Source organism: Gigantopelta aegis, chromosome 2 (assembly GCF_016097555.1).
Source record: "Gigantopelta aegis isolate Gae_Host chromosome 2, Gae_host_genome, whole genome shotgun sequence".
Classification (NCBI taxonomy): domain Eukaryota; kingdom Metazoa; phylum Mollusca; class Gastropoda; order Neomphalida; family Peltospiridae; genus Gigantopelta; species Gigantopelta aegis.
In genome coordinates this window covers 35,977,311-36,001,703 of record NC_054700.1, presented here as the reverse complement: position 1 = coordinate 36,001,703, position 24,393 = coordinate 35,977,311, and the positions used below count along the sequence as shown (strand labels likewise).

Genomic DNA, 24,393 nt, shown 5'->3' with positions numbered 1-24,393 from the left:
ACTGGTTGGGAAAGGAAAAAGCCCACTAGTTGAGAAAGGAAAAAGCCCACTGGTTGGGAAAGGAAAAAGCCCACTGGTTGGGAAAAGAAAAATCCCACTGATTGTGAAAGGAAAAGGAAAAAGCCCAGTGGTTGGGAAAGAAAAAAGCCCACTAGTTGAGAAAGGAAAAAGCCCACTGGTTGGGAAAGGAAAAAGTCCACTGGTTGGGAAAGGAAAAAGCCCACTGGTTGGGAAAGGAAAAAGCCCAGTGTTTGGGAAAGGAAAAAGCCCACTGATTGAGAAAGGAATAAACCCACTAGTTGAGAAAGGAAAAAGCCCAGTGGTTGGGAAAGGTAAAAGCCCAGTGTTTGGGAAAGGTAAAAGCCCACTGGTTGGTGGGAAAGAAAAAAGCCCAGTGTTTGGGAAAGGAAAAAGCCCAGTGGTTGGGAAAGGTAAAAGCCCACTGGTTGGTGGGAAAGAAAAAAGCCCAGTGGTTGGGAAAGGTAAAAGCCCAGTGTTTGGGAAAGGTAAAAGCCCACTGGTTGGTGGGAAAGAAAAAAGCCCAGTGGTTGGGAAAGGAAAAAGCCCAGTGGTTGGGAAAGGAAAAAGCCCACTGATTGAGAAAGGAATAAACCCACTAGTTGAGAAAGGAAAAAGCCCAGTGTTTGGGAAAGGTAAAAGCCCAGTGTTTGGGAAAGGTAAAAGCCCACTGGTTGGTGGGAAAGAAAAAAGCCCAGTGTTTGGGAAAGGAAAAAGCCCACTGGTTGGTGGGAAAGGAAAAAGCCCAGTGTTTGGGAAAGGAAAAAGCCCACTGGTTGGTGGGAAAGGTAAAAGCCCAATGTTTGGGAAAGGAAAAAGCCCACTGGTTGAGAAAAGAAAAACCCCAGTGTTTGGGAAAGGTAAAAGTAAAGTTTGTTTTATTTAACGACGCCACTAGAGCACATTGATTTTTTATCTTATCAGCTATTGGACGTCAAACATATGGTCATTCTGACACTGTTTTTAGAGGAAACCCACTGTCGCCACATAGGCTACTCTTTTACGACAGGCAGCAAGGGATCTTTTATTTGTGCTTCCCACAGGCAGGATAGCACAAACCATTGCCTTTGTTGAACCAGTTATGGATCACTGGTCGGTGCAAGTGGTTTACACCTACCCACTGAGCCTTGCGGAGCACTCACTCAGGGTTTGGAGTTGTTATCTGGATTAAAAATCCCATGCCTCAACTGGGATCCGAACCCAGTACCTACCAGCCTATAGACCGATGGCCTAACCACGACGCCACCGAGGCCGGTAGGGAAAGGTAAAAGCCCAGTGTTTGGGAAAGGAAAAAGCCCACTGGTTGGGACAGGAAAAAATCCACTGGTTATGGAAAGGGAAAAACCCCAATGGTCTGCTGAAGAGGTTGAATCCTACTATTTATATCCAATTATAAGCTTCAACAGAGTTCGACAAATCCGCTAGCCCGACGCCCGTGGCTAGTGGTTTTTAAGTTCGGGCTAGTGAGAAACGCAAAACCACTAGCCCCTGCGGGCTAGTGGTTTCCCCCCTCCTCTCGTCATCGCTCGATCATGTTTTTTTCTCTTTCTTTTTCTCTCGGCTGAAATTTCGTTTAATAAATTTGATTGTGACATTTGTCATCGAATAATATCAACAATGCAATCAGTATATAATAATAATCCACTTGAGCTAGGTCTGCAAACTGCAGTAACATGCTATCTCTACATCGTCACAGTTACAGCATGCATTGTTTACCTTTCCCTTTCAAGTTTCTGGCACAGGAAATAAAGTCTAATGACATGCGTGTTTTGATTGGTTAATCTCGCACATATGTTTTAGGCTAAGAACTTGGAAATCACCAATCGCGACGACAGGTTAATCTCAATCAAGTAAACCCCAGCCATGCTTTGCATTTCAGTGTTTGTTTTATTTACCTATTATTTTCTAATTTAACACTTCGCTAACATGTGGTTATTGGCAATCAGGAAAACAATTTACGTTAATGGTAACCGCATATGCAATGACTCGGCTTGACCTATTACGTGTAGCGGTTTGGATAATACGTCACAGCAGCCGATACAAGATAATACCTTTTTTGTTCATCAGTTAACAACGGATTAGATGTCGCCGTTATATTCTTTTGATATCGGTCTGACACGGGATAATGCCCTGTATTTGGCATCACCGTTCCTGGCGACATAAATAGTAGGCCCTAAATATATAACCAACTACCAAATACACTGAACCATCTATTACCGTGTGTCACACTGTCGTACCCTCATTTAAATTTAATTATTTTGATAGTGTGTTTAGATACCAACCAAGAGTTTGCTGAGTTATTTTTCCCCGGTGGGGGGGGGGGGGGGGGGGGGGGGGGGGGGGGGGGGGGGGGCAAAAACGAAAACGGGACAATGACGATGGATCACACTTGACAAAAGACAAAATGTACGACACGACAAAAAACTTAAAGTTACAACATGATTTAAGTGTTTGTTTTATTTTACTGTTATACTCGTAAATGTGTAATGTTACAAAAATTATATAAAAATCCAGTTATAATTCATCAGGAATTTGGGCTAGTGGTTTTCACAAACCCACTAGCCCTGTGGCTAGTGACTTTTCAAAATATTTGTCATACTCTGGCTTCAAGTATGCTGTACTGGGCACACACCTCAGCTATCTGGGCTATCTGTCCATGACAGTTGCTAGTGGTTAGTGAGAAAGAAGTCAGTGTAGTGGTCTTACCCATTGAGTCATTAAAACTCGCTCTGGGTGGAAGCCGGTATACTGGGCTGCGAACCCTTTTACCTACCAGTCTTATGTCCGATGGTTTAACCACAACACCACCGAGGCCGGTTAAAGACCTTGAAAAGTCCTTGACTTTAAAAGCTGACATGGCGTGCAGACTTTATTACAAGAGATCTCTGCCAAAAATGGAGCCATGTTTTTGTGTTTCCCCAAAATACATTTATTCATCTTCATCTTTAATGACTATTGATGGAAATCGCTATATCCTCTCTGTCCTACCTGATGTACTATTTATCAAAATCTATTTTCTCATTTACTCTCTGCGTATAACACACATTCAGCTTCTCTGCGGTCACAAAGGGGCAATAAATTTTTCATTTGCCACAAATTTGTCTGGTGTAAACGAAGTTTTCTGCCCAGAATAGAGGCTTTGTCCTGCAGGATAATGCAAGGCTGGTGTCACTGACATGGCACACTGCCTTCCATGACAGGTGGCCATGGTTCTGAACACCAAGTTTCAGATAGTTTAATTCTGGAGCTTATTTCATCAGTCGCATATATATATATATATACGACCATCATTACTATGACATTTACACCATCCGACCATAAATTGTTGGGAACGAACGTATACCAATGTTATTATGTTCATTACACCGGAATTCACACCTTCGACACCGACAGAGCAAATTAGAAACAAACGTGCACCCAACGTCTTAAAAACACCTCTTTATAACGACATTACATAATCACAGATGCCATAGTATGTTGGCAGTACACATAGCCATTTGGCATCCTTGATTTCGTCGCGGGCTGACAGTGTCACATGTCTGTGTTACCGATGTCGGCTAACTATGTAGACGTGTATTGCTTTTGAATATAAGCCTTTAGTCATTCAGTTAAAGGATTAACTTCGAACAATCAAGTCTACTAGTTTTATGACATTTTGTAAACGAAGTAGGTACCAATCGATTAGACTGACCGTGAACGCGCTTTGATTAATAATAATATACTTAGAATTTAATGATATGGTCTGTGAACAATCCCCGTCGGTGGGACCATTGGGCTATTTCTCATTCCAGCCAGTGTACCACGATTGGTATATTAAATGCCTTTGTATGTGTTATCCTGTCTCTGGGATGGTGCATATAAATGACCACTTGCTGCTAATCGAAAAGAGTAGCCCATGAAGTGGCGACAGCAGATTTGCTTTATCAATATCTGTGTGGTCCTTAACCATATGTCTGACGCCATATAACCATAAATAAAATGTGTTGAGTGCGTCGTTAAATAAAACATTTCCTTCCTTCCTTCAGAGTAGTTAATATGCTTTAAAATTACGCAAAAAAAAAAAAAAAATTGTTACTGAGCTTTACTGACCACAACTTTTGTTCATAAACCACTTATAATTCATATCCCGATATTTCTTGATTTTCGATGTTGATTACACATCTAATGGCTAATCTCAGCATATGCATATTGCATTAGTTATGTTCGCAGTCAGGTAATCCGGCCAAAGACATCAAAGTAACAATAACGTAGCAATTAGTGGCACCATAATGATTGATGCGGGTCTGATCGACTGGTTTTCAGAGGTATAATGTGCACTAAATAAACACATTGGGACTGAGTGCTATTTGTCATTGTAGCCAGTGCACCACGACTGGTATATCAAAGGCTGTGGTATCTGCTATCTGGTCTGTGGGATAGTGCATACATATAAAAGATTCCTTGCTACTAATGGAAAAATGTAGCATGTTTCCTCTCTTAAGACTATATATCAATACCTGATGATTAATAAATCAATGTGATGTCATTAAACAAAACAAATATATATATATATATATATATATATATATATATATATATATATATATATATAAAACACAAGACAACACCGAGGCTGATGAAGTGATATTTCCACATGGTATAGCTATAACAGCATATTGTTATTGATCACAAAATTTTCAGAGTGATTGGTCTTCATGTTGAAATCACCTGTCAAACCATATTAAATTCTCCATTTCATCTGCCTCTTTCACTTAAAAATGTAGCAATTTTCAGGTCCAAATATGAATATAAAGTTGAATTTGGGAAATACTGGGTACTGTAAATCAGAAATTGTTAGCGAGTCTAAACTTTTAGTGAATTTATTGAGGCCATACAAGATGGTAATATTTCATGACGCAGAAGATACCTACGTACAACAGACCGTTTCTAAAAGGGGCGGGATGTAGCCCAGTGGTAAAGTGCTCGCTTGATGCACGGTCGGTTTGGGATCGATCCCTGTCGGTGGGCCTACTGGGCTATTTCTCGTTCCAGCCAGTGCACCACGACTGGTATATCAAAGGCAGTGGTATGTGCTATCCTGTCTGTGGGAAAGTACATATAAAAGATCCCTTGCTTCATTACAAAAAATATAGCTGGTTTCCTCTGATGACATCCATTAGCCGATGATTAATGAATCAATGTGCTCTAGTGGTGTTGTTAAACAAACCAAAAAAAAAAGAAAGTTTCTAAAAACTTGTGTGATTAACTAATACATAATAACGGCTACATATTATTTGTTAAACCAAACAATAATAATACATGTGGTTAGCATGCTCATTGCTGAAGTTTTCAAAAGTATAATAATCAGCTGATCCTACAAATTAAGTTCTCCTTTTATCAGTTTTTTTTATATGACGACCTTGCTAAAGTTTCACGTCGCCAATATATCACTTATTTGGATTTCGCTCAATTTTAAACCCCCCCCCCCCCCCCCCCCCCCCCCCCCAAACCAACAAAAAACCCAAACAAAAACAACCCCAAACAAAAAACAAAACAAAAACAAATCCACGACAACCTTAGATATGTTTTAGTGCTGGGGTGTCAATACAATACACATTTATTTGCCAAAAAAGCTAATTATGGGGGGGGGGGGGATCTTTCCTGAGACTTAATTTTGTTATATTAAAAAAAAAAAATTGTGGCTTTACTAAAATGTTAAGTGTGGCTTCAGATTGCGACATTGCTAATAATATTTTGGATCCAGCTTTGACCCTGATTGATCTATCCTGTGATCCATCCTGTGATCCATCACACCTCAGATATGTGATCCATCACTCAGGCACGTCCCACCCCCCACCCCCGCACCAAGAAGAGTTGTTGTATTTGAAAACCATGGTCTGTTTATTGGTGCAGCATTACAAGAAAACTAATACACGGTCTCTCGTAATGTGCCACAGACCTGACATTTACAATGTTTAATCAGATTCTCTCTGAACTTTAGACTCTTTAATTAGATTGTCTATTAAGGTTGACATTAAGAAAGCAAAAACAGTTAAAAGGAAAAAATTATTTTAATTACTTGATGCACAGATTAGAATGAAATATTTTTTATAATTAGGTTAGGCGCATTGGAAGAGGTTTTTTGGGTTGTTTTTTTCTTTTGTACATACGCTGTGGTTTTTTAAAGATGACTTGAGCATAGATACTTTGTTTGATTTTGAATATTTCTATTTCCAAATGTGTTAAGTAGTTGTTGTATGGTAACTGTTAACTGGATTGACAATGGTGTTGTTTTTATACAGTAATAAGCTGTTATGTCATATACAGTTACTGTTTCTTTAAATTCTTTGACCAAATTAGCCAGTGCAAGATGTACATGTATGTACTGTTTAAAGGTTCCTCACTTCATTATTTAATCAACACCTATTACACTATACAGCATAATATAGCTAGCAAAATGGAGCCATTTTACGCTAAAAGTTGGCTCAATTTAAGTCACTAAGTTGTAGCAATATTGAGAACTCAAAGTCACTGTAATATTTTGTACCTAATCTGATTTTAAAAAACGAAATCATACAATAGACTTTAAGGCGCCGACCTGTTAAGTGTCATAGTTTACTTACAGGGATGAAAATGTTTACCAGTTATGTTCTTTGTCACATTCACTATTAGTAATGCCAGAAAATAATCTCTCACAGTGACATTAGACCACTGTATTGAAAGTTTGCACCCACCCCTCAGATACATGTTAGACAACACCCCAACATTAAACCACTAATACTAGACCATTTCTCAGATATTAGACCATCCCTCAAACATCAGACTACAGTATTGCAGTCTTGCGGAATGTTTTGGAAAAAAGTTCCTCAAAAAACATAAAAATCAATTGATATTCGGTTTAGTACAGAAATGCCATACATGTACTGTACAGCTTGTTACCAGATTACCGAGAAGAATACTTGATTGAAATATCATAAAATCTCTGTGATTGGCGAAGGAGAACTGTTGGTTAAAAACCTGACGTTGATCAACTGCGTCGCACTGATTGCAGCAGCAGCCAGCGGTGTATATCTGCATGTATGGGAGGTGTTATTGATGTGACATCATACAGTGTACGTCGTCTTTTCCTCCTTGTTTTGTTTACAATCGCCACTGCAGTGCCGTCACGATGCAGCAGAACCGTGGGGGCAGATGCCGAGTCTAATCAAGTGTTGCGGTCTGCAGGATCTGTTTGTCTTGTCACACACACAAGGGAGACTTATAGTGCCGACTCAGCAGAACGAACATTACACTGGGCACAGTCTTTAATACGTTTTGAGCTGTAGACTTAACATTGTATTGAACTTGTGTTGAACTCAGCTTCTCTTGGATTCCTACTATCATCAGTTCCATGAAGATGAACAGCTGATTGTGGATTATTATACTCACTATGGATTATTCATACATATGGAACAGTCTGTCACTGGAAATGGTCCGTTTCAGGTTGTTGTCTCTTAACTGGATTATTACTTAATCTAGAAATGAAGAAAGCAGGTTAAATTAAAAAATATATTCTATTTGGACTATTGGTTGTGTTTAAAATTTGGATTACTGTTTGTGTTAAAAATAATTGGATAGGATTTCGGGTTATTAGAAAGGTTTTAGATTACACATGGTTAGTGTGGTGACTACCATTAGATAACAATATCCGTAACTGTTCAAACAAACAAAAAGCAGTTTCAGTATCATCTTAGTCATGTTTTACCAGAGGTAACAATTTAAAAAGGGTAGCACTCATGGACTTTCATGATTTTGGAATAAAAATGATGATACTAATTCGATAAATGTTATTGACAAACTTATTTTTATGAACACATTCTACTTAGTGGTTCAGGGCCCCGTTCCATGAAGCGATCATAGTCCTAAGACCACTGTAACTGCACAGCTAACATATGCACTTAAGGTGATCTTAGCGCTGAGATTGCTTTGTGGAACAGGGTCCTGGAGTGGTAACCTTTATCCTGATCCATTACTGTAAATACAAATAGCACAAAAAGTGACATGAAAACCAACCTTTTAAATGTAACTTGAGAGGGCATTATATTGAGCCCATAAACTGCTGCTGAAATAGCAATTTTGATCTTAAGAACAGGTATGGAGTCCATATATATATTTTTTGGTTTTGGCTGCCCGCTCTATTTGCAACTAATTCATTTCATATTTAGACCTGATGCAAAAAAAAAAAAATCATTTTTTAAAAATTCTAATTGTAAATATAATTATTATGATGCATTAAAAAACTTTCTCTTCTGATTCAAATTGTAAATTCCATAGCCTTATTACCCCACCAACCCACCCCCTCTCATCTTGGCCACATCCACTGGGAAATCTTGGAAAATGTTGCCAAGACAGTCGTGCTTGAACCTTCATTGGATGTAAGCACGAGTCAGATGGTTGATTGATTGAGCCAATAATCACACTGATGACAGACTAATGTATGTCCCATCCACTGATGACCATTGGGAGGTGTCACCAAATCACACAACTTCAAAGGCAAAGTATGCCATCACAATAGACTAGACACACACATTTATTCATACTTTCCCCATTAGTTACACGTATGTGTCATATACCAGTGTTTTAAAAAATTGAGTCATTCTTTTTATAACTAGATATACACATTATTCCCATCAAGTGAATGAAAAAACCCCACCTAAGCTAACTCACCGTACCATTAGTTATGTGTTAAATACTATTATTTTAGAAAACTGGACCGTTCTTTCATAATTACCTATCTGTGTTTGCATAACGAGCCCAGTATACAAATGTACATGTGAAAGGAACATGTTTACAATCAGCACAAACAATCACAAAATAAGGACATCATATATGCATAACTCCTGCCCATATTCGTAGTCATCACATTAACTGGAGGGGCGGGACGTAGCTATTTTGTTTATGTAAAAGTGTATATTAAAGATCCCTTGCTATTATTAAACAAATAAATGAAGCAGGTTTCCTCTGAAGAAGGGCAGGACGTAGCTATTTTGTTTATGTAAAAGTGTATATTAAAGATCCCTTGCTATTATTAAACAAATAAATGAAGCAGGTTTCCTCTGAAGAAGGGCAGGACGTAGCTATTTTGTTTATGTAAAAGTGTATATTAAAGATCCCTTGCTATTATTAAACAAATAAATGAAGCAGGTTTCCTCTGAAGAAGGGCAGGACGTAGCTATTTTGTTTATGTAAAAGTGTATATTAAAGATCCCTTGCTATTATTAAACAAATAAATGAAGCAGGTTTCCTCTGAAGAAGGGCAGGACGTAGCTATTTTGTTTATGTAAAAGTGTATATTAAAGATCCCTTGCTATTATTAAACAAATAAATGAAGCAGGTTTCCTCTGAAGAAGGGCAGGACGTAGCTATTTTGTTTATGTAAAAGTGTATATTAAAGATCCCTTGCTATTATTAAACAAATAAATGAAGCAGGTTTCCTCTGAAGAAGGGCGGGACGTAGCTATTTTGTTTATGTAAAAGTGTATATTAAAGATCCCTTGCTATTATTGAATAAATGAAGCAGGTTTCCTCTGAAGAAGGGCAGGACGTAGCTATTTTGTTTATGTAAAAGTGCATACTAAAGATCCCTTGCTATTATTAAACAAATAAATGAAGCAGGTTTCCTCTGAAGAAGGGCGGGACGTAGCTATTTTGTTTATGTAAAAGTTTATATTAAAGATCCCTTGCTATTATTAAACAAATAAATGAAGCAGGTTTCCTCTGAAGAAGGGCAGGACGTAGCTATTTTGTTTATGTAAAAGTGTATATTAAAGATCCCTTGCTATTATTGAATAAATGAAGCAGGTTTCCTCTGAAGAAGGGCAGGACGTAGCTATTTTGTTTATGTAAAAGTGTATATTAAAGATCCCTTGCTATTATTGAATAAATGAAGCAGGTTTCCTCTGAAGAAGGGCAGGACGTAGCTATTTTGTTTATGTAAAAGTGTATATTAAAGATCCCTTGCTATTATTGAATAAATGAAGCAGGTTTCCTCTGAAGAAGGGCAGGACGTAGCTATTTTGTTTATGTAAAAGTGTATATTAAAGATCCCTTGCTATTATTAAACAAATAAATGAAGCAGGTTTCCTCTGAAGAAGGGCAGGACGTAGCTATTTTGTTTATGTAAAAGTGTATATTAAAGATCCCTTGCTATTATTAAACAAATAAATGAAGCAGGTTTCTTCTGAAGAAGGGCGGGACGTAGCCCAGTGGTAAAGTGCTCGACTGATGTGCAGTCGGTGTGGGATCAATTCCTCTTGGGCTATTTCTCATTCCAGCCAGCCTGTGGCATGTGCTGTCCTGTCTTTGGGATGGTGCATATAAAAGATTCTTTGCTATTAATGGAAAAAATTAGCTGGTTTCCTGTCTATACCACATGTATATGAAGATTATCAAATGTTTGACATCCAATAGCCGATGTGCTCTAGTGGTGTCGTTTCAAATTATTATTTTTTAAATGGATTATTATTTTGAAATCATTCTCATCATTCTTGTGGATTATATATTGTGTTTCGAATAAATGGATTTTACTATATCTGTGGACTGTTGGTTGCTTAGAATATAAAGGCGTTTACTTATCTACAGCGTGGATTATTGATAGTGCATTGTTCAGTGTTTTATAATGTAATTGAGTTTATCAATAGATTATTTTTCAATTTTATAATATATTGGAGTTGGTTGTATTTACAGCATGATTTATTATGTTTAGAATGTAATGGAGTGTGTTGTAAAAAAAAAAAAAGGTGTGTTTGTTTTGTTTAACGACACCACTGGAGCACATTGGTTTGTTAATTTGATGTCAAACATTTGGTAATTTTGACATATAGTCTTAGAGCAAACCCACTACATTTTTCCATTAACAGCAAGGGATCTTTTATATGTACCATCCCACAGACAGGATAGCACATACCACGGCCTTTGATATACCAGTCATGGTGCACTGGCTAGAATGAGAAATAGCCCAATGGGCCCACCGACGGAGATCGATTCTAGACCAACCGCATGTCAAGCAAGCACTTTGCCACTGGCCTACATCCCGCCCCAGAATGTGTTGTATCGAGACTGGATTAATTGTGTTGTTAGAAATGGTTACGGCTTATTATCCCTTCACTCTGATTATACTGGTTGAAAAGAGATGATATTGATGACAGCGGGATTCCTCCCTCATTGTCTGTACGGTCCTTCACCATAGAAACTAATTGAAATGTCTTAGTGCATGTGTTGTTAAATAATGTTTTTTTTACAAAAATAATAACAACAAATATTCTGTATTCAAGATTTCAACTATCATTTGCCAAACGACAAATACATTGCAGTATTAAATCACGAAAAAGGTAATTTGAAAATTGAATAAATACAATTCTTTATAAAACCTTAATTTGATTTGGTATAACTGAGATTTGAGTTTAGTTACTTTACGACTAAATCTGCCAATTTGCTAATACTTTCTGGGGTCAAAGCTTAAACCCAGCATATGACTGTACAGTGAAAACTCTCTGAACCAGCCGCACACGGAATCAACTATAAAGTCTGTAAAATCTGCAATGAAAAGAGGATTTTATCGTGTTTGGTTTTAATTAAGGATCATTTGAAGATAGTATTGTAGCAATATTTTATTGTTGTTAATTGATGTACTATAGTGAAACCCCTCAAAACCGGGCACTGACAAGACCAAGTGGTTTTAATGGGAATCACATTTAGAGATATTCTGTTGTGTGCTGATATTTAAAAAGAGTTTTTATTTGAGGGAATTCTGGTTAAGGTCTCACTACACAGGTGTCATCTGTCATTGAAATCCATGTTAAATTGCCCAACTCAAATGAAGATTGCCAATAGAACGGGTTCTCATTGGCACTAACAACACACACCATTGCAAACATATATTACATACATTACATACATTACATACATGTAAGTATTTATTTTCACTCCAAAATAGAGAACATTTCCATATCTGTTTTTATGCTACATGTGTATATGACCCCATTTGGCTGTAGGACCGATCTGAACAGGTGTTGCAGAAACCAATTCACACTGGCCACCTATCCCGCTGTTGTTTACACCCATGTCCCAAAATGTCAATGCACAATATTACAAAATAACATGGGCAAAATCCACCCAGGGGCTTACCATTGAAAAATATAACTTGTTTTAATTCTTCTCCAATTGCTAGAAGTGAATATGTGAACTATAACATATGTCACAATTCCGAACTATAGTGGACCATGATGACTGAACTCTCACCCAGAAATGAACAGTGTAGTGAGACCATACTGCAGTAGAATATCTGACAGACTAGTGAGGTTTTCACATGTAATCGTCTGTTAGAATACTAGGGCTCGAACTTAACGGCGGCACCGACAGCAATTGCCGTCGTTAAGCTATAAATTGCCATAGGTAGAGAGCATCTCTGATGGCACTTTTTTGCCGTCGGTAAAGCTCCTCATCAATGGCGAAGTGTATACACCTGGTGTACATTATCTGCCAATATTTAATATTTGCACATTTAAAAGATGTCTACATATAACAAGATAGCCTTTCAGTCAGGTTTATTTGCTGCAAATGTCACTTTGCTGCAAAAATTGCCATTAGGCTTTAAAATTGCCGTCGGTGGATTGTTTCACCTATTGCCATTCTTTTAAAAATTGCCGTGGGAGATAAATTCTTAAGTTCGAGCCCTGGAATACCGTTTAATTTTTCATTTCTTCCAGGGAACATTTTGCTCAGTATCGCGTTGCAATCGCTACGCAATTTTAAAACATTTAAACAGTAGTCACTAATCAATTTTCAGTTAACTAGAAATATCTCTAATCAAGATTTTGAAAACAAAATGCTCTCAGCCTTCACTCCAGCTTGGTTGCATGTGTCAGGACAGGACAGGACAGGACTAGGTTTTAACGTGTACATTCAGAACAAGCTATTGTAGCACACGCCTATCATGGGCACGGGTGCCAGCCTCGGCCGGCTCCCCAGTCCATGACAGGAAAAGGTGGGGGAGGTAGGAGGAAGGACGGCCTGTGCTGACTGGCGCAAGAGAGCACCAGCCGCCCGGATGATCGGTAGCAGGCAGAGGTTGCATGTGTTAATGTGATTGCTATTTGTATGCTTTGTAGATCACCACAAGTCTATGCTTGATCTGGCCGAGGGGGAGACAACTGAGCCTCACGAAGAGCGTGCTGGGTTTGCCGGCAAGTCGTACGTGCACAACTCGACGGGCCACGACCCAGACATCCTGAGCGAATACAACATCCGCATCTGTGTGAACGGCGTCACCGTCGACAGCTCCACTGACTACCAGGACGATGCGCTCGGGCAGTGCGGTCACCACGACTACCAGCACCGCTGTGGTAGTTGGTGCGCCCACGATGTGAACCACGTGCACAAGCTGCAGCAGATGGCTCGAGCCAGAGTTCTTGCACTAACAGGCAAAAGGTAGACTCGTGTTTTGGGTGTCGGCTTTAGGATTCAGTTGCCTCTCTTTGTTTCTGTTAAATATTATTAGAGCTGGGCGGTATTGAAATTTCAGGTTTGTTATCGGTATTTTTTGGTGATTTACCTCAGTGTTGGTACGGTATTGATACAATACTCAGGCATGTGATTCTTGGTTTTTTTTTAGCAGAATTCCACTTTAAAAAAAAATCTTTTATCGTAAAATAAATCCGTGAAAATGTTTTCATAAAAAAAAATCCCATTTTCCTTTATTTCCCTTTTTGTTTTATTATTGCACTTCCACTAAACCATTTTCTTAATGGCTGTTCGCTTACCTGTAGACGGTGTACCGCGATATAAGACTGATGACCAATCAGAGAAATCGCTGCGCTTTTGTATGATAAAACATTTTCAGCTTTTTTTAAGAATACCAAATCACATGCCTGAATACTGATATAGAGCAGTATACTCGGCATTAAATGCATGCCAGAGTTAAGTCTCACCTGCTGATTTCATCAAAATAACATTAAATTCCATGCACGAAGCCCTCATCTCTCTTTTCTGTTTAGCTATTTTGTGTCTGTCAGATATATTGTTAGTGCTTTACTAAATGGCAGATGACATTTTTCAATACCGAAATTTTTTTATTTTTAAATTTGCTTGATAAAATGGTAAATCGGTACTGACATGATACCGATACTGAACAGTATATACGGTATACTGCCCGGCTCTAAATATTGTTCAGTGGTGTCACATCTTTCACCGGCGGACCGAATTTTGGTTCAGCCAATTTTCAGATATGTAGAGTATTTCCTTGATAATGATTAACATGTGGTTAATTTAAGGAAAATTGTATTAGTCAAAGACTAAATGTTGTAGCCACTTTGTATAAAAATTAGTAATCGGCTAATTTAGCAACGGACAGAGTGTACACAGAATGCAAACCTTCATCATTCCAAGGGGCAGGACGTAGCTCAGTGGTAAAGCGTTCGGTTGATGTGCGGTCGGTCTAGGATCAATCCCCGTCAGTGGACCCATTGGGCTAGTTCTCGCTCCAGCCAGTGCTCCACAACTGGTGTAACAAAGGCCGTGGTATGTACTATCCTCTCTATGGGATGGTGCATATAAAAGATCCCTTGCTGCTAATTGAAAAGAGTAGCCCTTGAAGTGGCGACATTGGGTTTCCTCTCTCAATATCTGTGTAGTCCTTAACCATATGTCTGACACCATATATCCGTAAATAAAATGTGTTGAGTGTGTCGTCAAATAAATCATTTCCTTCCTTCCTTCATCATTCAAATGATAATTTACAAACTACTGCTGAGTCATATGTTTCATGTTTGTTGATATACTTTACTAAAACCTTGATCCATTCATTAAATATGTTTTATTTGTTTGTATGTATGTGCGTGTGATTTTGGTGGGTTTTTAAAAAGTATTATTATTTTATTTATTTAAAAAATTATTTTTCACTTACATGGGGCAAATGCTAGTCTCAGACTACCAACTGCCATGACTGTCCAGTCTGAGTGTTCTTACTTACAACTCATTTCTCATCGTATAATCCATTAATCTGAGCGCACCCGTTTAAGTCAGGAGTTGGGGGGATTACAGTGCAACTGTCGAGTTGGCCAACTTCGTCATGACAGTTGACAGCCTGATGCTAGCATTAGTTTTAAATCACCTTGATAGGAACTCTGTTCAACTATTATAACTTCAATTTTAAATTCACCTGTTATCATTTTAATTGTTAATTGTTTAATGTACCTGTTACAAATTTAACATTAATTCTCCTGTTGGAAGTTTAATTTTGAATTTATCGGTTAAAAGTTTTTACTTTTATCTTTCCTATTTCCTATTAGAATTTTAATTGTGAAACCACCCATTATAAGTGAGTCTGTACTGTTGCTTGTGTTCCAGTCTGAGTTTGAACAGTCTGGAAGGGTCTGATGAGGGGGAGTACCAGGACCCGCAGTGGTCCCCCTCAAAGAGTGGCAGGAGTCTCAGCATGGGAACCGACACAAGAGCTGACTTCCGGCAGGGAAGTATTTCGCCCACGTACTACGACACTACCACTCCCCCAGGTTCGTTTCTACTTCCAGGGTCATAGGTTAATTAAAATAAAATGACTAAAAGTGCATCATGATCATACGTTTATTCACACAATTCATTTAGATGTAGGGTCCAGTCACGCTTCGGTGTTTCTAAATGTCTAGGTTAATGGACAGTGTTGGGAGAGAGTGAGTAAGAGTGTGTGTGTGTGGGTGTGTGTGTGTGTGTGTGTGTGTGTGTGTGTGTGTGTGTGTGTGTGTGTGTGTGTGTGTGTGTGTGTGAGAGAGAGACAGAGAGAGAGACAGAGACAGAGAGAGAGACAGAGACAGACAGACAGATTATAAAGAAAGAAATAGGAGAGAAACAGACAGAGAGAGACAGACAGACAGACAGATGACTGGCTGATTGACAGACTGACTGACTGACTGAGGGGCAGGAGGAGAAAGCGAGGGAAGGAGAGAAAGGAGGCAGACAGAGATAGGAGGGGAGAAAGATAAAGAGGAGAACAGAAGTTTTGAGAGAGAAAGGAGGGAGATAACAAGAAAGAGAAGGGAGGGTTAGAGAGAGAGAGGGAGAGAAGAAGTAGAGTGAGAAAAGGGGGAGGGAGATACAGAGAAAGAGGGGAGAGAGGAGGTTGAGAGAGCTAGAGAGGTAGGTAGGTAGGTAGGTTGGAGGTGGTACTGGAATATGAACACAGCACTTACTTACGTGTGATAGTATTATACTTCATCACCAAGCTGTTGACTTACTCCAGGTTGGAGATGGATGTGAACCTTTCACCTACCAGCCCACTGGTGTATCATTCCAGGTTGGAGGGCATGTTGGGATGTAGTGTAATATCTTAATGTAAAAAAAAGAATTTAAAAATGCAGTGGTAATTTTCAAGAGCTGTGATTGACTGTGCATATAGATATCTTTTTGACCCTCCTCTAATTGGCACACCTGCTTCGAAAACTCCAGGTTCCTGATACACCTGATTGCTAATTAAACCACCTGGCTTCTCGTTACACCTGGTTGCTATAATGCCACGACATTTTTCACTTACAACAATTTTAATTTACGTCCACTCTTTCTGCAAACAGCTGGTAGTTTTGTGTTTTGTGCTGAACACTGTAAAGTCAGAAACACAGACCTGGGAAAGAAATTAGCAGCCAGAATGGAAAGAGACCCATTATCTCAACCTGTTTGTTGAACCGAGTTTGAGTCAAACACAGAGGTGTGAAAACAAATAGTGGTTTTATCTACAACTAAATAACACAATCATATAGAAACGGAAAGCTGATCTCGAGCTGTCTAGAGCAGCTGAGGAAAAACTAATTGTAGAAGATAGGTTTCTGGAAGCTGCCCAACATAACTTTCACTTTGAGATGAGAATGGATATAAGAATAGCTTGAGGTGTTTTTTTTCTTTTCTGTCTATAGATATATTAAAGGTTAATGCAGGTGAAAAATAACATGATGACGGAGATGGTGAATGTAATATTTTGTTCTATGCTGGCTGCAGTTTGTGCTCTTTTGATAACTACATGTAATATGCCATCTTAAAGATAAAATAATTGATTTTAGTATAATTATGGCATACAGAAAAGGTTTCTCCGGTTACAGGATATTTTTAGATTTTAATGCAATGGTTTGTGTATACATGTAGTCATGGTGTTGTAAACTTATTGATTGAGCAGTTCTTATGACAGTTGTTTGTAGAAAGTCCTCACTATATTGTACTGTCTAGAACCATGATGCTGTAGATCCTGAAATTAATGCATCCCTAAATTAATGTGCGTGACGGTGGTCAGACTTAAATATGACTTGAATGTAATTCGTTTGGCCTCCCTTGAAAATATTACTTTTCTAACAACACACATTTGTAAAAGGGACAGACCCTAGTTTTTAAACACTAAAACGTAGTTTACACTATTAAAGCCGTTTTTTTGGTCATTTAAATTAGAAGTACTTACATTTTATGATTTAGAATATTCATTTATTTACACCTGAAGTGCTTCTGGTCATCCAGGTTTTCGTAATACCAAAAATGCAATTTAAGAATTCCTAAAACGCATGTTCGTCTGAGAAGTAATGGTTATCGAGACAAGCTCTAGTTAATGTTAGATGGTATTTCTGTGTTAAAACATCACAGACTTTTGCTTCTCTCTGTTATAACATTATTCAAATGTGTTACAAGTCTATAGATTAACTAAACTTGGTGTCTATTTTCTCGGGCTGAAACTAGGGTATGCGCCTTTAACACCAGTGAAATCTGAGGTGCAGACAGGTTCTGTTCTGTACTGTACTGATATTTGAAAAGGGACACTGAAAACTTTTCAGTATGAAATCCAACGCTTGCCGAGGATTTTTATACTTTTATTAAGATTGCTGATAAATTATGATATCACAAGTTATGAGGGGGTATTCGTTTTATCATCCATGATCATTCTTTTCCTTTGCGACAATTGGAAAGAATGTCAGAAATGTGGGTTGACTGTCACTATATTTGGCAGTGGTAGACTTGTCGTTAATTAGCAGAATGACAGTGGCGTGACATCACTAATGATAGGTTTAGTGCTGAAACATGCAGTGACGTAGCAAAAGAAGCGATATCTCCTAGGAGAATATCGCAGGAGATGTAACAAATTATAGTGCCAGTGATATCTCATACAAAAGCCTTTAATGGATGATAAATCATTATATAAAAACCGAATAATTATCCCCATACTAGTTGCTAATCAAACAATGTGTTGAGGTGTCATTAAACATGCCTTCAATCAAAAATAGCATTTGTGGGCATCAAATAGACACTATCACCTGAAAATGTCCATATTTTTATCTGTGAAATGTATTGAAATGTTATTAAAAAATTGGCTACTTTATGTGCTGACGTATCATTAAACACTATTGTTTACCTGTGTTACAGGGTTGCCCACAGTGAGTGATCGTGATCACATGACTCGCACGATGAGTGAACCGACCACAGCGAGTACTGCTCGCTCGCTAACCGACATTCCTGCAGAAACTAAGGTAAAAAAAAAATATATATATAAGGTACACTATATGTAAGGTACACTTATAACGAACATGCTTGTAATGAACTACTGCACAGAACGAACTGATCGTAAAATCCTGTTTTATCTCCCTATACATTAGTAACCAACTTACGCAAATGAGTACAACGAACTAATTATCATGTCCCTTCAGGTTCATTAACAGAGTACTTTACTGTATATATATATATTTAAAGTCATAGGACTAAAAACCAAAATTGGCTTCATCCAAAGTCATGGTTTCAAGAAAAATTTGTCTTATAGTTTGAATTTTTTTTTATAAAAGTACTTTTATTTATATATTTTTATTGAAATTATATATCTTTTCATTTTTCCCGTTCTTAAAAAAATAAAAAAATAAAAATAAAGAATCCAAATAACCATTAAAAAAAGAGATACAGTGAAATAAGAGGCATATCTTGACAAAGTGAACTGTTTAATATAACTATTTAATGGGAGCTATCACGCTGGCTCCCCATAACTCCCCTAAGACTGGTTCAAGAAGAGTAATTTTTAGTTCCTCTTGGCGTGTGTCTTTAAAAAAAAAAAAAAAAAAAATTCTACCAAAAGATTAAATACTAATTCTCCAATGTGTTTATCTTAAATGGCTTCCCACAATCTACATTGGAGGAGTAATTAATCACTCCCATTAAAACATTTTCACAGCGAGTCTGGCATTATTTGTTACATCCAGGTGTCTGACTAATGAGAAATCTGTCTGTACCATCGCGTGTGTAAGAAATACACTGCAGTTAGGTTAAGCAAGACTTAATACTATCAGAATCTGTATCGAGCATCTGTTGACTAGAGACCAGGAAGAAAATCCATGATGGAGAGCTTGCCTGGGGTTTGATGGGTTGTTAAAGTTAAAAGTTTGCTATTGGATGTCAAACATATAGTAATTCAGACAGCCTAAGAGTGGAAACGCTCTTAATTTTTCCATTAATAACAAGGATCTTTTATATGCACCATCCCACAGACAGGATAGCAATACCACAGAATTTTATATATGGTACACTGGCTGGAACTAGAAACAACCCAATGGGCCCACTGATGGGGATTGATCCTAGTCTGACCATGCATTAGGCGAGCACTGGGCATAGATTTTCACCACTGTCCTATGACTAGTACATAAAAGGCTGTGGTACATACTGTCCTGTCTACATCAAAGTGCATACAAAAACAATGCCTTGCTTTGCATACGAAACAGGGTTCTAAATTCATTTTGTGAAATGTGAAGCAATCTGTACTTCGTACATTTTAGTTGTTGAGCAAACACTGGAAATTGAGAAGCAGTTTTAGACTGCTTGGATTGATATAAACTTTAATGTTATATAAATTTAAACTAATAATTTTTTTTATATTTTTTTTACAATATCAAATTTAATATTGTTCATCCTAATATCAACATTGTTTGCACTTACGTCTTATTCTGAATAGTTTAAGATAGAAAACAAAATCTGCGTGTGAAAATTATCAAAAAGCATACGGTGTATTTTGAAGGAAGGAAGAAAATGTTTTATTTAACAATGCACTCAACACATTTTATTTACGGTTATATGGCATCGGACATATGGTTAAGGACCACACAGATATTGAGAGAGTAAACCCGCTGGCGCCACTTTATAGGCTATTCTTTTCAATTAGCAGCAAAAGATATTTTAAATGCACCATCCCACAGACAGGATAGCACATACCACAGCCTTTGATATACCAGTCGTGGTGAACTGGCTGGAACGAGAAATAACCCAATGGGCTACGTCTCGACCCTATGATGTATATTGAGTGGCGATTGCCTTTTGTTCCTTGTCAGTTTCAAGTCCTGAAAAATACCTTGCTGCTTTCCTGTACAAATAGCAGCAGGTTTTCTCTCTCAGCCATGTGTTATAACAACCACATGTTGGACAACAAATAACCCCATAGTTTACAATATGCTGAGGTGGTGTTACACAAATATTCCTTTTTGTTTATATTTTGTTCCATTAACTTTATCTAAATGAATGGCAGGTCGCTGAAAATTTAATGTTTATGTAACCCATTTATGGGTCAAGTCAAAAACAGTATTGGTAATCCATTTCATTCCATTTTGTATAACCTGTTACAACCATATCTATTACACACCAGTGTAAGATATTACTCATGTTATAACAATTGCTCAATATCTAACTAGTGTAATATTGACACGTGCAGACTGGCGCAGTATTTTGTTTTTTAATTGAATGATGTCTGTATTCGAATGACTTCACATTGCATCTCACTGCAATAAAATAAACTGGGTGCATGACGCGTCCTTCTTAAGAAGGCTAGAAAACATCAAGTGCAAAATTGCTGAGAAAAATGTTTTGTTCAGAGATTATTGACATATCTAACTGTGTTTGTACTAAATAGTGTAATTTAAAAGTTCCATTATGAAATATGGCTATGAATTGAAATTGCGATAAGATGGCTGTTATATTTGGGTCTATTGTGTACGAAGCCAAATCGATGTTGCGGCAAGTGTCTGTCGTCAAACTGTTACTCTTTTTTATGGCCCTATACAAGAGTATGAAAGGGGGCAGGTACAAAACCCAAAATTCGGGCAAAAAATTATACAGATATTCAGGCAAAATGTGCTAACCTGAGACCTTTTTACCATGTATTTTCATCATTCTATACCCTCAAAATTAGTTGTATTCCATGTGAAAATGTGTAGTGATTCGTTTGCAACCCTACATAGCTGCTTTGTAGTAATGCTAATATGAATAAATGTTGTTATTCAGATTCGGGCATTTTTTTAAATTCGGGCATTAGCCAGCCTGCCCCCCCCCCCCCCCCCCCCCCAACAAAAATGGCCCTATGTACAAAATGTCAGTGTCACATCTAGTCAGTCTCATTCACTCATCTCAGTATTTGCTGGTCAGATCAACATAGTGTTTTCCCTAGAAATTTGGCAGGGCATGATAGACAAAACACTTTGGGGCAATTGTTTTTATTTTCAGGGCACTTATTTGCATTAAAGACCAAAAAAATTTGAAATAAACATAAATGTTATTAATGTTGTTGCTTTAATAAATGAATGTCAAAATATATAACAGATATTTTTATTAATTAATAATACATTTTTTTTAGTGTTTCATCAAGGCAGTTTTAGAATTAATTATTGAAAAAGGCTTTTTTAATCTCAGTGCAGCATGGCACTTATTAAGGCAAGATGGTGCTAGACTAGTGAGGCATGGTGCTGCATGGGAAAACACTACAACAATTCAGTCAAAATCTAAACTGTACATTGCTGATGTCTCGTTGCTTATTGTGATGTCATTTAAGTTTATGTGTGACATAGATCACTTGCTGACCCAATTCGTAAAAAAAAATAATGTGTAGTAGGTCTCGACATCTGCTTACTTCTGCACTGTGGCTTGTTTGCAGTTGGTTTGTAATAAATAAAAATGCCTTCCGAAATTAATGCGCCAAACAGAAATGGGTTAGGGCAAGCTTGACATGCACCAGGCAGATAAAACTATCAGGTCTCAAAATTTCCTGAGGTCTGACTGTTGACTGTAGTAATTATTAGTCTCCAACTTGTCCAGCTGGATGGGACTATAGGTTTAGTCTCCATCCTTCTGTCTGTCTGTCTGTCACTGTCTTCGGTGGCCCCATTGGGCTATTTCTCGTTCCAGCCAGTGCACCACGACTGGTGTAACAAAGGCTGTGGTATGTACTATCCTGTCTGTGGAATGGTACATATAAAAGATCCCTTGCTGCTAATTGAAAAGAGTATCCCATGAAGTGGTGACAGCAGATTTCCTCTCTCCATATATCTGTGGTCCATAACCATATGTCTGACACCATATAACCGTAAATAAAATGTGTTGAGTGCATCGTTAAATAAAACATTTTCTTCCTTATCGCTGTCTATCTGTCTCTCGTCTATCTTGCTATCGTCTATATATAGCTTTATCATATACTGACCGGCCTCGGTGGCGTCGTGGTTAGGTCATTGGTCTACAGGCTGGTAGGAACTGGGTTCAGATCCCAGTCGAGGCATGGGATTTTTAATCCACATACTGACTCCAAGCCCTGAGTGAGTGCTCCGCAAGGCTCATTGGGTAGGTGTAAACCACTTGCACCGACCAGTGATCCATAACTGGTTCAACAAAGGCCATGGTTTGTGCTATTTTGCCTGTGGGAAGCGCAAATAAAAGATCCCTTGCTGCCTGTCATAAAAGAATAGCCTATGTGGTGACAGCGGGTTTCCTCTAAAAAAAACTGTGTCAGAATGACCATATGTTTGACATCCAATAGCCGATGATAAGATAAAAAATCAATGTGCTCTAGTGGCGTCATTAAATAAATTTTTAAAAAAACCCATCATATACTGTAACAGATTAAGTTTGACTTTCATGGCATCTTTTTCATCGTTTGACAGAATGCCCAGCAGGATGCTAAAGGTCGGTGTGTTGCGGGTCGAACGGATGGCATGTGCTCCTATGAAGAGGAGGAGTACCAAGGCCTGAACGTTCCACATTCCAGTATGACCAAGTCCCTCTCTACACCTTCCATACCCGCAGCAACAGATGCTGTCAAACACAGCGGTAAGTCCTGTTTATGAACGTTCCACATTCCAGTATGACCAAGTCCCTCTCTACGCCTTCCATACCCGCAGCAACAGATGCTGTCAAACACAGCGGTAAGTCCTGTTTATGAACGTTCCACATTCCAGTATGACCAAGTCCCTCTCTACGCCTTCCATACCCGCAGCAACAGATGCTGTCAAACACAGCGGTAAGTCCTGTTTATGAACGTTCCACATTCCAGTATGACCAAGTCCCTCTCTACGCCTTCCATACCCGCAGCAACAGATGCTGTCAAACACAGCGGTAAGTCCTGTTTATGAACGTTCCACATTCCAGTATGACCAAGTCCCTCTCTACGCCTTCCATACCCGCAGCAACAGATGCTGTCAAACACAGCGGTAAGTCCTGTTTATGAACGTTCCACATTCCAGTATGACCAAGTCCCTCTCTACGCCTTCCATACCCGCAGCAACAGATGCTGTCAAACACAGCGGTAAGTCCTGTTTATGAATGTTCCACATTCCAGTATGACCAAGTCCCTCTCTACGCCTTCCATACCCGCAGCAACAGATGCTGTCAAACACAGCGGTAAGTCCTGTTTATGAACGTTCCACATTCCAGTATGACCAAGTCCCTCTCTACGCCTTCCATACCCGCAGCAACAGATGCTGTCAAACACAGCGGTAAGTCCTGTTTATGAACGTTCCACATTCCAGTATGACCAAGTCCCTCTCTACGCCTTCCATACCCGCAGCAACAGATGCTGTCAAACACAGCGGTAAGTCCTGTTTATGAACGTTCCACATTCCAGTATGACCAAGTCCCTCTCTACGCCTTCCATACCCGCAGCAACAGATGCTGTCAAACACAGCGGTAAGTCCTGTTTATGAACGTTCCACATTCCAGTATGACCAAGTCCCTCTCTACGCCTTCCATACCCGCAGCAACAGATGCTGTCAAACACAGCGGTAAGTCCTGTTTATGAACGTTCCACATTCCAGTATGACCAAGTCCCTCTCTACGCCTTCCATACCCGCAGCAACAGATGCTGTCAAACACAGCGGTAAGTCCTGTTTATGAACGTTCCACATTCCAGTATGACCAAGTCCCTCTCTACGCCTTCCATACCCGCAGCAACAGATGCTGTCAAACACAGCGGTAAGTCCTGTTTATGAACGTTCCACATTCCAGTATGACCAAGTCCCTCTCTACGCCTTCCATACCCGCAGCAACAGTTGCTGTCAAACACAGCGGTAAGTCCTGTTTATGAATGTTCCACATTCCAGTATGACC

General features: G+C 38.6%; 1 protein-coding gene across 6 annotated transcripts in view; it reads left to right on the top strand.

The window, feature by feature from the left end:
- Positions 1-24,393, top strand: part of LOC121384648 (A-kinase anchor protein 13-like) — a 262,118-nt gene that overhangs the window by 103,618 nt on the left and 134,107 nt on the right. For all 6 annotated transcript variants that reach the window (XM_041515136.1, XM_041515150.1, XM_041515144.1 and 3 more), the window contains 4 exons: positions 13,146-13,464; positions 15,382-15,545; positions 18,421-18,524; positions 22,953-23,118. In XM_041515136.1, coding sequence (XP_041371070.1) covers positions 13,146-13,464; positions 15,382-15,545; positions 18,421-18,524; positions 22,953-23,118 — 753 coding nt within the window. The remainder of the gene's footprint in view (positions 1-13,145; positions 13,465-15,381; positions 15,546-18,420; positions 18,525-22,952; positions 23,119-24,393) is intronic.